Here is a 15,724-nt window from a genome sequence, read left to right on the forward strand (position 1 = left end):
TAATTTTCCTCTGTGACAAGCTAAATATTTTCAATATAAATTCCTACAGAATTAAGATAACTTATATTGTCACACCTTTTATCTAATACCCTTCATAGAATTAAAGATGGTAAGCAGTTGCTCAGAATTTTTATATCAAACCAACCTATTATTCGTTATTTGGGTAATAACTTTGAACAGATAACCTGATGATCATAAACCTATCCATCTCCATCTCCCTGCAAATCAGAAAAGATGTCCACAAAATCTGAAAGAGCTACTATGGTGAGATGTCCAACACAAAATCCACAACAGTAATCACATCTACAGTAAACTTCCCTATAGGAACACAGCACTATCCAAAACTTGCAAGGATAATTACTAGTCAAAACACCTGGCTTTACAAGGGCAACAAAGGTTACCTATCTAATCTCAAGTAACACAACCTCCAAATAGTATAAAAACTTTCTGACACTGTACTAGAAGCACAACACACATCAACCTATATCAAACCATCAACACAAGAAGCATGCACCTAAGCTTCTAGAAGCTTGCACCTGGATAGCTTCTGAGGTTCATAAAATACTCAACTGGCACCTGAAGTCTTAAAGTCAATCATAAGAAAATGAATGGGTCTGGCACTAGGCTCTAAGTAATCTTAGCAAGAAAATGTGAAATTTACAGTGTGAACTTCTGTAATGTGAAACCAAAAGATATAAAACAGTGACACCAAGTCTTCATATCCTTTAGGTAATGATTCATGGGTCTTTTAAGAGTTTCTGTCAACAGACACATTAACAAGAATTTTATATATACTGTTAAATACTAAAACATGCAGCTAAAAAAAAATCTATAGCATCAAGAACTCAATCATATATCAAAACTGTATTGGTAACTGAGTTTTTATTACGTGGACATCTACTGTGGCATGCATCCGTACAAACCTTTCAGGCAGTGGTCCACAGCTGGGTTATGAATAAAAAGGCATAAATTTTTGTCTCATTTTATTACAATTAAGTTTAACAGTACAGAAAAGTCACATGACCATAATAATGGGCCAGTTTTCTTAAACCCTGCAACAGGAGGAACTCTCTAATTACATTAAATATTGTTACACATTCAAACTTCCAATGTACAAGTACTTGGAAACAGTTACAACCCTCACCAAGCTAGGTTGGGGACATAAGTCCAACAGCATTGGAAATGCTGCGAAGGCATAACTTTACAAATAGCAATGTAATCTTACAGAACTTGCCTTTATTTAAGGTGGTATGTTCATGTAATTCCAGCGCCTTCACAATTTAACGAACCAAATTTACTATACTTCACTTCTAAAAACCTAGATGAAACATGAAAAAGAAGCCATACAGTATAAATTGCAACTTCAGGAAAAGTTCCTGTTTTATTATTCCAAATAATTTCTCCCATGTCAAATAAATGTCCAATAGTTCCTGGTATGTGGGAAGATTATGTTTGTTAAAGTCACAATGAAGCCTTACAGACGGGAAGCTTGTCTATATAAACAGCACAAGTTGAGAAAAGGTTTAATCTCCAAACCTATTAGACTTGATGGAGTAAGATCAGTAACGGCCACCTTGCGACATTACAGGAGGTCTCATTCCCATTGGAGGTCGAGGAGGCCCACCTTGGTAAGGGGGCACCATTGGTGGTCCCTGTGCATACGGTGGCATAGCGCCAGGAAGATAACCCGGCATGCCTTGATGATGACCACCATACTGACCTAAAAAAACACCACAAAATATATAAAGTTAGTCTTTGTATTGTGTTTTAAACATCACACACACTCACACCCCACAAAAAACAAAACTTAAGTCACCACAGAAAGCAAGGAAGGGAAAAAAAGTACCATGAGGTGGCATTGGAGGTCTCATTCCTTGCTGCTGTGGTATGCCTGGCTGTGGTGGCATCATACCCCCAATTGGTCCAACTGGTGGATTACCAATTGGAGTTTGTCCTGGTCGAGGAAGATTTCGCTGATATTTAGGTAACTGTGCCCTTCTTTCTTCCTGAGAATAAAAATAATGTACAATATCTAATAAGGTTACAGGAAGACAAATTTCTTAAACCCTAGTAATTTTAAGTATACAATTACTCCTCAATAATTACTTTTGCTCACACAAATCAGTGCTACTACTTAAAATCATCATGACTTATGATCTTACCTATTTTTACATTAGAACATGGCTAGCTGAGTTCACAAAACTTATAAAGTACTAACTTTCTTTGAAATGAATTAGTTTGTAGAGGCTTGAAAGAATTTGTAGACTCAACTGTTTTGACAATCTGTACAAGCAAATTCATGTCTACACATTGTTTTTAAAAGAAAAAGAAACGAGTTCACTGTCTTTTCTTTTAGAAATAAGAGGTCAGGAATATGAGGCCAAAACATGAATAGTCCTTTGTATAGTAATTATGGCTTCTTCAAAGATATAAAATCCGTGAAGCCCATGCAAATACAAATAAAACCTCTTCAATGAACAGGCTAATATGATTTTTGATCAAATACTACTAGTAAAGAGCAATACTAATAAAAATCTACAACTTACCAGTGATATATCCTCATCTGGATGGATCAACTTACTGGTTGCACTGGTGGTTGTAAGTGTAGCAGGCTTACTTGTTATTGAAGCTGCTGGTTTTGCTGCAGTACTGTTTGTTGTACTAGTGGTTGAAGCTGTAGACTGTGTATAAGCAGGGAATGTAGGCTTTGGGGGTTCTGTAGTTGTTGCTGCAGGAGTACTATTTAAGGGCTTAAAATCTGTACCAACAGGTCCTTGGACTGCTGCCTGAGCCTGTAAAGTAACAATCCTTTATCAATAAAATGTAAATACCCAAAATTGAGTATAACAGATATCACCAACATTAAATAGATCAAACTTCAAACAAAAACAAAACCAAGTAAAATGTCTAATATATGTTTTGTAAAATTTAACCCATAAGATTATCAAAAAATCCTGGACTGAAATCACTATACTTCTCAGATACCTTATGCTTACTCCTTAAATGCTTTATATTCTTTTTTCATTTGCTATAGAATCATGACATAGTATTTAATGCAACTGCTTTTATTCTCCTAGATTATTTGTTTAAAGTAATTCATCTTTTAAGCAGCTCAAAAAATTGAAACTATAGGCTGGGATAATAAACCCCTTAGTAAGCATTTAAAACCCCACAGTACTAATGACTCATTGCCATCAACTATGCAAGTATTCTACTGATATCAGCACAACTACCCTACAATTAGTAATTGCTAAAACATGGTATAGACAAAAGGGTTAATGGCGCAGGTTCTAAATAAAGTTTAAACAGTAGCACATATTTTCATAATACAAGTGCTTAAACTGTTAACTAGATCAACTTTAGAAATAAATGCAGAGTGCTAAATTTCTTACATAAAGATGTGACGCATTAAACAGCATGAATCAAAAGTAGCTTAACCATGCATCAGGCTAAAAATTGGCCACTATAGTTCATTACTGCTCACATGCTTTTAACCCTTTAGAGCCACAGAAGTTTAGTTATTTTGTTGGAATTATTAATGTATGAATTCAAATTTGCAAACACCATGAGTTTTAATATTTGTTTTACTTCTGAAAAAACTAAATATATTGTTAAGATTTAGCTTTCATAAAAGGGTCCAAAGGGTTAAGTTGTAAAGCCATTTTAACAATTTTAAACTGCAACTTCCTGCGTACTTGTGCTGTGCTAGGAAACAGAGCTTTAGAAGATGCAGACAGACTTTCTGAATTGGATGAAGCTGTACTTGAGCTTGTTACAGGTGTCCCCATCTGTAGCATAAAAGAAAGGAAACAATGAACCGTCTCCGAACAAATGGGTGAAACATGCCATGTGGCACTTTTTAGTATAGATTGCATTGTTTATAAATGCAGACTGCAATGCAATCAATTGTCATTTATTTAAAGAGGCAGAATTAATGCAATTCTCAATAAACAGAAAAAAATTACATGCCTCAAAAAAAGTACCTCTACAACAATACAACTAGTTAAACGCAAGTTTCTTTTCTAAACTTAAATGTTTGACATTGCAGTAGTTCAAGAATCTTAACATAAACTGAAAATTATAGTTCTCTATGCAGATGCTCTACACAATGAGCCTACAGATTCTGATAAAAGTTTAACATGACCAGAAATAACCACAAGAATTTAGGCAACTCTATTTGTTTTTTTTGGATTTGGTTTTCCTGCGAGAGGGTTTCTCTGTATACCCTGGCTGTCCTGGAACTCACAGTGTAGACCAGACTGGCCTCGAACTCAGAAATCCGCCTGCCTCTGCCTCCCAGAGTGCTGCTTATAGGTGTACACCACCACCGCCTGGCTACAGGCAACTAAAATTTAGCACCCAGAAACAGTGGGAAAGAGAAAAATCTAAGGGTTAAGCTTTTAAAAACAAACAAACAAACAAACAAACAAACAAACAAAAAAAACTTGATCCTTTTAAATACATCTACTTAATCCCAAATGACATGTGCAAACATTTTGGCCATCATCTTCTAGAAATTGATGGAAACAATTAATTATATTAAAAGTCATTAAATGACTCTTCAAACGTTAAGTGTCTTGTAGGCTTTTTTTGATTTTTCCAAATGTTTTTATGGAGCCCCTGGCTTCCCAGAAACTTGCTGGCTTTTTTTTTTTTTTTTTGATTTGGTTTTTTTTGAGACAGGGTTTCTTTGTATAGCCCTGACTGTCCTGGAACTCACTCTGTAGACCAGGCTGGCCTCGAACTCAGAAATCCACCTGCCTCTGCCTCCCAGAGCGCTGGGATTACAGGCGTGCACCACGCCACCACCGCCTGGCAACTTGCAGGCTTTTAATCCAAGACTCTTGAGAGAGATATATGTTCAAAGGCATGTGTCATTACCATCCCGACTGCTGAAGGCATGTTGTACTCATTGTTGGCTCCAACCTAATTCTCCTCTCTTCAACAAGGCAAAGGAAGACCTGGAAACATCACTTACTTAAGTCCTCAGAAATTCAACTTTCACATCTAGCTACAGCTAAGAATAAAAAAATCCTGGGCTGAAGAGATAGCTCAGCGGTTAAGAGCACTGACTGCTCTTCTAGAGATCCTGAGTTCAAATCCCAGCAACGACATGGTGGCTTACAACCATCTGTAATGGGATCCAAGGTCCTCTTCTGGTGTGTCTGAAGAAAGCAATGTTGTACTCATATACATAAAAAAAATAAATCTTAAAAAAAATAAAGAACCCACATCTTTGAAAAAATATCTGATTCCTTTCTACCTGCTGTGAATAGAGGAAATCAAGGTATAAACATAGCAAGATGATAGGCTACAATTTAATGTATCAACATATTAAATTTTTCATTTAAGAAATCAATCCGTAACAATTTCAGAGATATCTGTGAACTAGTCCATTTTTCCTTAAACATACAATGCATTCCTTTTCACGAATTTCACCTTACCTGTCCAGCGCTGGGGAAAAGAGGCTTAGTAACTGGAGGCTGTGGAGCAGGTACTGCTGCTGTTGGTGCAGGTGGTCTATTAAGAATACCTGGTGCTGAAACAGCCTGTGCTTGAGTCATTGGAGGAATTCCGGGACGTGGAACTGGTGGCGGCATACCTACAGCAAAAATGATTCCCGAGTATTCAAAAAAATTTATTAGTCTAAAAAACAATTCTATGTTTATATTTGTTACTCACAATAGTTCTTCAAACTGCCTCTTCGTTTTACAATTTTACAATTGACTCTTAAGTGTAAACCAGTATCACTAGATACCACCTATAAATTTACTAGTTATCCAACTTTGGATTTTGTTTGTTTTTTTATTTTTTCAAGTCAGGGTTTCTCTGTGTAGCTTGAACTCAGAAATCCACCTGCCTCTGCCTCCCAAGTGCTGGGATTAAAGGCGTGCACCACCACGCCCGGCTCAACTTTGGATTTTGAGGCAGGATCTCATCACATAACCCTAGTTGGCCGGGAGCAAATATGTAAGGAAGGTATTGAGGCTATATGGCATCACATCCTGGTCATTCAAACTTCTTTCCAATGTGTAAGAGAATTAGTAACTTAAGAACAAATGCTATCAGACACATTACAAAAGCAATTGTTTAACATTTCATACCTGGTGGCATACCCGGCATCAGAGGTGGTATTCCAGGTCCAGGTGGCATCATTCCACCCATTGGCATCATTCTATTACAAGAAAAATTTAAGGAAAAAATAAAAACAAAAAATATTAAACAGCAGTATAAACCACAAAAAAGTAATTTTGCAATAACAAAACTACTAAATAAGAAACTTGACGATCTCACATACTAAAATCAAATCAAATCAATCAATCCAGAAGAATGTAGTAATTCTACCATAACAAAGATCCTACAAACTCTTCAGTTTACCATTAAAAGGTGGGGGTGGGGGGCGGGGCTGTAGAGGCACCCTGGTGGGAAACCCCAATGGCAAAACAAAGTCACTGAGATCCAATAGTATTCTTAAGAATATACACAAGAGGCCCCATCTAATAAAGGTGTTAACTGGAAAGTTTTTGTCCCACTTGAAAAATATGCACATAGAACATAAATAGAAAATTTCTATTTGAGTTGTCCATTGTAGAGTAAAACTTTGAGTCTGGGAGTAACAAGGAAAAAACTATCACAAATATTAGTAAACATAAGCTAAGATAACATATACTTTTACTTCCTAAGAATAAACTATGAGGTACATAATCCATATTTATAGTGTCCCCCCTCTTTTTCTTTAAAAAAAAGGGGGGCTCACCTTCAAAAATCATTCAGTGTCCAATTTACTTCAATACATTAGATTGCAAGTATATGAACTTCATTTGTGTCTTGTTGGCTTTTTCTGGTGTTGGGGATATAACACAGTGTCTGGTGCATGTTATACATGCACTCTACCACTGAGGTAATATGTTTATCAGAATTTAGCTTCTATATATAAATCCTAATTAGATGAAATCTTTATCACCTTCTATAATAAAAATTTTGATGGCAGAGTATAGATATTCTATATAGATATAATATCTATAGATATTGGAAATGGATTATAGGTATCACCTCTTATTTTTGGGTCTTACTACCTATTGATAGCTCAAGAAGGCATCTGGCACACTTAGAAAAAAAATTTTTCCCCCTTTTTTGATGGAATCTATGTACCCCAAGCTGGCCTAAAACTATATGTAAAATAGTCTGTCTTATATTCAAAGAGTTGCCTGCCTCTGCCTCCCATGTTCTGAGATTAAAATCAGGGTCATTAAGCCTGGGAGGAAAATTATTTTAACCTATTTGCTCAGAATTTTTTGAGTACACTGTGCTGTCTTCAGACACACCAAATTCTGTTACAGATGGTTGTAAGCCACCATGTGGTTGCTGGGAATTGAACTCAGGACCTCTGGAAGAGCAGTCAATGCTCTTAATCACTGAGCCATCTCTCCAGCACACTCAGAAATGTTTTAATTTTCCACGTTAAAAAGATGTGTCAATGAGCTAACAAAGTTTAAAGCTTTCGTGAGCAAGATTAGAAAATTTCTAAGAAGTCAACTGAATAAATATCATTAAACACACACACAAATGACATTATGATTATTATTATACCTCCTGAATTACATTATGAATGAGATGCTTACATGTTTTCACCGCAAAATGACTGGGTGTATTTTCTCTGATGATGCAATCTGTGAAAATGTATGACAAAATCAAAATCTAACTGTGATTTTCAGAATACAGCGGGAAAGTGTACTGTACACCTTTCATATCCAACTAAGTCATAGTGATGGGCAATACGCACCTCAATGTCACTTTAGGTTCTGATGCTTTGGTAATCATTTACAATTCCTTTTTCCATAACTAAGACACTCAAATCTATAATTTATACTTTAATTACAGCAAATGCAACTGAAACAGATTGTTTCCTACATTCATCCTACTACCCAAAAATCTATTTTCCTTAAGAGGAAAATGCGTCTCGTACTTACTGACCCCTAATTAGAAATAAAAGATTTATATAATATAAGATTTATAGAACCCGTATGTTTGAGAAGCAAATAATGAAATATTTAAATCATATCACCCTGGTTCAAAAAGGCCCAAGCCCACAACCCAACTGGAAGTTTGCTTACCCAGGTGGCATTCCTGGCATAACTGGAGGCATGCCTGGCATCAGGGGAGGAACACCTGGCATCAATGGAGGTATGCCTACAAATTGTTTCAGGAACAAGGTTACCACCGGTAATTAAACAAGATAAAGTTACAATTGCATCACATCAATGAAGACCTCAGGATACATTTTTAACTAGTCTCGTGTTACCTGGAGGCATTCCTGGTGCCCCTGGAACTGGAGGCAGTCCTGGCTGAGCCATTGGTGGGATATAGCCTTGCTGAGGTTGAACAGGCTGTGGCTGAAAGGAAGTTGAAGCTGCAGATTCATCATCATCATATTCATCAGAATCATCTTGTTGTTTCTTTTTTTGACTCTCTGCCAAGAAAAGATTTTAATTCATTTTCATATAATAAAGGAGGAAAATAACTTAAAAAAATTTTGCCCATGACTTTAATTCCAGCATTTTAGTTAAAGGCAAATGTATTTCTGTGAATTATCCCAGTTGAAGGGGATCCAACACCCTCTTTTGACCCTCTTAGGCACTGGCTCCCAAGTGATACAGACATACATGCAGACAAAACATTCAGACATACAATAAGTTTTAAAAGAAAAAAAAAAAAAGGGAAAAAGATTAGGTAACGCTTCCTGCCTTCTCCATAGTACATAGCTTGAAGGAAAACATAACTCAAGATCAGAAAGATAGATGAATGATTTATGTTCAGTTCCCAGCACACACAAAGCAGCTCATAGCCAGATGTAATTCCAGTTTTTAGTAACCAGGCACCATCTTTTGGCCTTTGTGGGCACCACAGTAGAATCCAGACTAGGTGTAGGCAAAGCACCCAAGCAGATTAACACATCTACTTAGACCAGTAAGAGGGCTCAGCAGGTTTAAAGGTGCAAGCCAGGCAACCTAAGTTCATTCAAGACTCCAAGTGGCAATACTCCAATGTGAAAATGTATTTTAATACACCTGCAACTCTTACCTTGTGTTTTCTGTTCAAGAAGTCGCCGTCTTTCATCCATATCTTTTTCTGGAATACCTTCCATGCCATATATTTCCAACTCTATGTCTGTTCTCCCAGGTATTGCATTTGGTACTGCATCTATGGTTTCTTTATGTACCTTGAAAAAAAAAACTTTTTTAAAAAACTAGAAATTACTCAGCAGACTACATATAATAACTAATGGATGTACTCTAAGACTTTCTTCTGGGCTGTGGTGTCACTCGTCTTTAATCTCAGCACTGGGAGACAGAAGCAGGCAGATCTCTTGAGTCTGAGGAATAGCGAGGGCTACAGAGAAATCCTGTCTCAAAACAGTGAAAACCAGGAAAAAGCTGCTGCTTAGTAGTCACTCCACAAGTGAAAAGAAACCTAGATAAAATATAAAGGCCCTGGGTCAGACTGTCAGCACAGTGCTGCGGGTGCAGACAAACATCCAAGTATACTATATTTACTTTTTAAATTCCTTTCATTCAATTAACAAACTTAATGCCATTTCTTTCATTTAATATAGGAAAATCATACAGCACAAAGGTCTTTTATTTTGCTATTCTCATCTGACAGCTTCCTAGTCTTATTAGTTATCATGTTTTCATTTTCTCTATCATTTATGATAAGACAGACCACTTTGTTATTTTCTTCCACAATATAAATCTGAGTTTGAGGTCAGTCTAGTCTACAAAATGAGTTCCAGGACATCCAGGGCTACAGATAGAAACCCTGTTTCAAAAAAAAAAAAAAAAAAAAAAAACAACCCAAGGGGCTGAGAGATAGCTCAGAGGTTAACAGCACTAACTGTTCTGAGGCTCAGATGGCTGCTTTTCCAAATGTCCTGAGTTCAAATCCCAGCAACCACATGGTGGCTCACAACCATCCATGAGATCTGACACCCTCTTCTGGTGTGTCTGAAGACAGCTACAGTATACTTACATATAATAATTCAAGGGGGGGGGGGCTGGAGAGATGGCTCAGCGGTTAAAAGCACTGACATGAGTTCAAATTCCAGCAACCACATGGTGGCTCACAACCATCCGTAAGGAGGCCTGACACCCTCTTCTGGTGGTCTGAACAGCTACAGTGTACTTACATATAATAATAAATAAATCTCAAAACAAAACAAAACACAAAACCCAAGAATAAGACTTCCAGTCCTAGCCGGGCGGTGGTAGCGCACGCCTGTAATCCCAGCACTCTGGGAGGCAGAGGCAGGTGGATTTCTGAGTTCGAGGCCAGCCTGGTCTACAGAGTGAGTTCCAGGACAGCCAGGGCTACACAGAGAAACCCTGTCTCGAAAAAACCAAAACAAAACAAAAGACTTCCAGTCCTCCCACCAACTCCAAGTGAACATGCACAAACAATAAACTAATGAGGCTGGAGATGGTTCAGAGGTTAAGGACATATACCACTGCTCCTGTAGAGGAACAGGCTTTGGCTTGCAGCACCCACATCTTATAGCTCACCACTATCTTTAACTCCAGGTCTAGGGGATGACACACTCTTCTGGTTTTTAAGGCCAACTGTGTACTGATGAGCACATAATGAACATACGTTAACATATAAAGATATATCTAAATTGCTACTACAATAATGCAAAGGAGAAAAAGATCAAATTCAGGGCCTTAAAGATGCTAGGCAAAAGATCTATCATTAAACTACAACTCCAGCCTGTATATAAACTATGACAACAGGATGCAAAAATACAAATTCTGAAGATTTCATTAAAAAAAAAACCTCAAAAGCTAGAGAACTCAGAAGTTAGCAGTACTCCCGATGAGTTGAGTTCCATTCTGCTACCCAAATAAGAGCTCACATCTGCCTCAAAATCCAGTTCCGTGAACACCTCCAAGTACCCACATTATGTGTACAAATCCACAAAAAAGGGGAGGGGGCAAGCAAGCAAGCAATTTGGACACTAAACAACAATGCTTCCAAGTAGAGTGTATGCTGGTATACTCATCACACAAACTGAATAAACTGAGCACTTATGAGGCAGAGAAGAGTATCTTTGTGAGCCAGGCAGTGGTGTTGCAAGCCTGTGATCCCAGCACTCTGGGAGGCAGGTGGATTTCTGAACTCAAGGCCAGCCTGGTCTACAGAATGAGTTCCAGGACAGCAAAGGCTATACAGAGAAACCCTGTCTTGGAAAAAAAAAAAAAAAAAAAAAAGAGTATCTTTGTGAATTTGGGAGTAGCCTGGTCTACATAGTAAGTTCTAGGTCAGTTACTTAGGGTAAATACTAAGTAAGACCTTGTCTAAAAATTAACAGGCAGAGGCAGGTAGATTTCTGAGTTCGAGGGCAGCCTGGTCTACAGAGTGAGTTCCAAGACAGCCAGGACCACACAGAAAAACCCTGTCTCAAAAAAACAAAAAACAAAAACAAAACAAACAACCCCCCTAAAAAACTGTCTGGGGGTGGGGGGAAAACAAAGAAACAAAAAAGCAAAACAAAACAAAAAACTAACAGTCATGTCCACTTACCTTCTTAATGGCCACAGACCAGAACAGACGTGGATTCTAGGTAGGTATGTACTCCTGTGACAAAACTTGTGCTTATCAAGCGGGTTCTATCCCTACCACCTCCCAAAAAAAGAGGCTAGAACTTATACCTAAGTTTTTAAGTAGATTTGGCTATTTACCTAATACATAAACAATAAATGAATTCCAAAGACAAATTCAGTATTATTCTTCATGTGGTTATAAATCACAACGGGACAAGTTAAAAACAGAAGGGAAATTCTTACCTGCATGCAATGAATAGCTAAGCCAGGTCCTGTGTACAATTTCTTATGACATATATGGCATTTAAAATGCTTTGCTTTTTGGTGCTGTATAAGGATCTTCTCATCATCAAAATCTCTGTTACAATACCTGGTCAACATTAAGGTTAAAAAAACTACACAAAAATAACCCCACTGCCTACAAAAGTTGAGTAGATACTACCTATTTAGAAGCTAAGGAAAGCTGAAAATGGTGATATATGCCTTTAAAATCGGTCACTTAAGAGACAGAGAGAGGCAGACAAACCTCTGAGTTTGAGGCCAGCCAGGACCAAATTTCCGGACTAGCCAAGGGCTAGTGAGATTCTGCCTCAATATAAATAATGCAACAAATGCCTTTCATATAACAGGAAAATAGGGGTAACTTTAAAAACCGAGGTTAAAAGCACTTGGGGTTGGAGAGATGGCTCAACGATTAGAAGCACTGACTGCTCTTCCAGAGGTCCTGAGTTCAATTCCCAGCAACCACATGGTGGCTCACAACCATCTGTAATGGGATCTGATTCCCTCTTCTGGTGTGTCTGAAGAAAGTGACAGTGAATTCACATACATAAAATAAATCTTAAAAAAAAAAAAGAAAGAAAAAAAAAAAAAGCACTTGCTGCTCTTTCAGAGTACCCAGATTCTATTCATAGCATCTACAAGGCAGCTCACAACTGGAATGAAAGTTTCAGGGGATCTAATGCTCTTCTGTCCTCCAAGAGCACTGAGTGTACAGACATACATGTGTAGGCAAAACACCATACACACACACACTTCTAATAAAAAAGGAGGGAACTTCATAGCTCCATTGTTAGGGTGCTTGTCTAGCACGCAAGAAGCCTGGTTGACCCCCAGCACTTTGGATGCTGGGTGTAGAGCACACCTACTAGCCCCAGCATAAGTGGAGGCAGGAATCAGGACTGTGGTGGTACATGCCTTTAATCCCAGCACTCAGGAGGCAAAACCATAAAAAAAAAAATCTTTATGAGCTTGATACACAGTAAGTTCCGGGAAGCCAGGCTACATGGATGATGAACCCTGTCTTGGAAAAACCAAGAGTTCAAGTTTTGTGATCCAGCATAACATGAAGTCCTGCCACAAAGAACACACACACACTCACACACATACCATACACACAATTTTGACCTTTAAATCATTATTTCAACATTTACAAAAGTACATGCTAGGTGCTTGACCTTTAATCCCAGCACTTGGGAACCAGAGACAAATGCGACTCTTAAATTCCAGGTCAAGCTAGTCTACAGAGCAAGTTCTAGGAGAGCCTGAGCTGCACAGAGAAAACCTAACTTGAACAACAAAAACAAATAAAAGGTGTTCCATGAACGATAAAATGTTAACCAAAATCAATCCAGCAAGGACTGATGGCACACTGCAGACAATCTGTGACAGGAATGTCACTAGACAAACCTGGTATGCAGACTGAGACCTTAAATCTCAAAAATCTTTTATCCTGTTATACCTCCATGCCTTTGATTTCAATACTCCAGAAGCAAAGGCAGGTAGATATTTATTCTGAGTGCCAGGTCAGACAAGTGAGACTAATCTTAAAGTTTCTTTTCAAAAGAAAAAAGCAACTTCAAAATGAGCAGTGATGCCCCTCGACCTTAATCCTAGCACTTGGGAAAAGTTGGAGGCCAGCCTGGTGACCAATCAGAGCCCCAATCCCAAATAAAGAGGGAGGGAAAAAAGGCAACTTCATGACAATTCATTAAATATTCAATAGAGCTGAAACTGGGAATTCATGTTCTATTATCCAACTCACAACAAAGGGCACATTCAACTAATAATCCACAAAATTTCTTCTGGTTTCATGTTAATCTATGCATTCAGGAAATGTAAATTCGCATGTTTAGTTCTGACCTCACATTTTTTTCTATGAACTCAGTAAATCGTGTCGGATTTTTTGCTAAACTACTTTAAGAACTAATCTTGAGACAAATTATCATGTAATAGATAAAAATCAAATTTAACATAAAATACGTTATCCAAAAAGCTCTCGAGAAAATTGTTTTTCTTCCCAACAGTTTAACCAGTCCTACAAAATTGGGAAACAGATAATAGAAACTCCACCCAGTTAGGCAAACGCTTCCCCAAGATTAAGGAGCCAAAAGGAGACGGAAGCCAATCCTCCGCCATGGGGAGTGAGGTGAGGGCTATTCACAGTTCAATTATCCAAGGAGTTAATACATTTACCCCAAACTCAAGTCTCTTTGTGGGATCTTTAACGAAACAACGGAGACACGAGTTCTTAGGGGCGACTGCACTTGGGGGAGGGCTCCAGGCCCAGTGCCCTCCACAAACAAGGTCCTGAGTCACCGAGTCCAGCGCCACCAAACCTCAGAGCCCTCCCGCCCTAAGAACCCCATTTTACAAGAAACCATCCCAAATCATAACCCAGCCACCATAGCACGCGGGCCCGAGCGGGCCCTGCCAACAGGCCTAACCCAAACCTATCTGACTTGTGTTCTCACGAAGCGACACCCACGCTCGGCCTTCCGTCAAACCCACAAAGGATACCAGCACCACGGCTTCAGCTGCTTCTTCTTCTTGCGACCCATAACTGCGCCCTACAGACCAGGCAGAATGGAGGCGAAAAGAAACTGGACAAAAAAAAAAAAAATCAAGAGAATCGCACAGTTCTCCGAACCAACCGCCACCACCGAGGCCCGCAGGAAACAGACACAAAATGGCCGACACCCTCGTTCTATCTCCACCTCCCGTCAGCCACCGCGGCGAGAGCTGGGTAGGTCACGTGATGCGGACTTCACCTCTGATTGGGTGAAGAGGCGCCGCCGCCATCTTAGGGGTTAAGTGGTGATGGAGCTCCGGGGCTGAGTACGCTGATCCTTTAGACTGTGGGTCGTCAAATAGGTCGGCTATCCCGTTCGCAAATTGAAGGGAGGAAAGGATTACAAGTATAATTAAGGATAAGTTACAAGTAAATAAACATGGTCAATTTGTTTGTTTGTTTTGCTGTTGTTTGTTTTGCTTTTAATTTTTTAGATAGGGTCTCTACATAGCCCTGCTGATAAAGGAACTCGCTATATAGACAAAGCTGATCTCAAACTCACAGAGGTGCCCCTGCTTCTGCCTGCCGGCGAGTGCTGAAATTAAAAGCACACGCCCGGATTGTGACCTGGCCAATTTTTAAATCTTGTTTCAGTTGCCTTTCAATAGTGGAACGTGTATGGTCAAGGAAGAGTCATCCTTTTTAGTGACAGTCAAGGAAGCAGTACGGGTCCCGCAGTAGTGATAAGGGAAATGCGGAGTGCTTCCTAAAGCGGCTTCGGGGAACGGACAAATGTTTAGAAAGATAAAAGAAGATGCAGCGGGAGGACGTTTAAGTTATCTTAGATGACCTGGGCTTGTGTCTGTTGTCTCTGCACTCAGAAGGCCAAGACAGAAAATGCTACAAGTCCAAGGCTTAGAGGCTAGCCTGGGGAACAAAGCCTGATCTTGTCTTTGAATTTAAGAAAGAAAAAAAATGCAGTGATCCAAGCGTGGTACTGATCTACATAGAGATCTAATTCCAGGGTTATGTAGAGAAACTTCGTATCAGAAGTTTTAATTAACTACTAACAAAATGCAGTATTTGAGGCTTTGAACCTAAAACTAACAAGACAGGAAAAGTGTTGGTGGCAAAAGATAATTCTGGGAAATATGGCAAGGAAGAGTGTAAAAGAATTGAATGTTGTGTATGCTGAAGTCTCTTGAAACCACAGAAAGGTTCTAAAATAAAAAATGTTGATGGGGCATGCCGGCAATCAGAGACTTCCAAGAGGCTGAGGCTGAAAGATCGAGAGTTAAGGTCTCTCAGTTATGTAGTGAGTTAGAGACCCGCCTGG

The 15,724-nt window shown here is 38.8% G+C and overlaps 1 protein-coding gene across 5 annotated transcripts; it reads right to left on the minus strand.

Annotated features, from left to right (window-relative positions):
- Window positions 1-863: 863 nt before the first annotated feature.
- On the minus strand, window positions 864-14,591 carry Znf207 (zinc finger protein 207). Of its 5 annotated transcripts, XM_052197732.1 has the most exons (13): window positions 14,397-14,591; window positions 11,841-11,967; window positions 9,082-9,220; window positions 8,303-8,470; window positions 8,115-8,190; window positions 7,623-7,670; window positions 6,105-6,175; window positions 5,445-5,602; window positions 3,696-3,788; window positions 2,547-2,792; window positions 1,847-2,006; window positions 1,537-1,720; window positions 864-1,318 (listed from the first exon to the last, which is right to left on the minus strand). In XM_052197732.1, the coding sequence occupies exons 1-12, from the start codon at window positions 14,435-14,437 to the stop codon at window positions 1,560-1,562; spliced, it is 1,488 nt and encodes a 495-aa protein (XP_052053692.1). In that variant the 5' UTR covers window positions 14,438-14,591; the 3' UTR covers window positions 864-1,318; window positions 1,537-1,559. The 5 variants fall into 5 exon arrangements, with proteins under 5 accessions (XP_052053692.1, XP_052053691.1, XP_052053693.1 ...); XM_052197731.1 differs by having other exon boundaries at window positions 864-1,720; XM_052197733.1 differs by lacking the exon at window positions 7,623-7,670 and having other exon boundaries at window positions 864-1,720.
- Between the last annotated feature and the right edge of the window lie 1,133 nt (window positions 14,592-15,724).

Source organism: Apodemus sylvaticus, chromosome 10 (assembly GCF_947179515.1).
Source record: "Apodemus sylvaticus chromosome 10, mApoSyl1.1, whole genome shotgun sequence".
NCBI lineage: Eukaryota > Metazoa > Chordata > Mammalia > Rodentia > Muridae > Apodemus > Apodemus sylvaticus.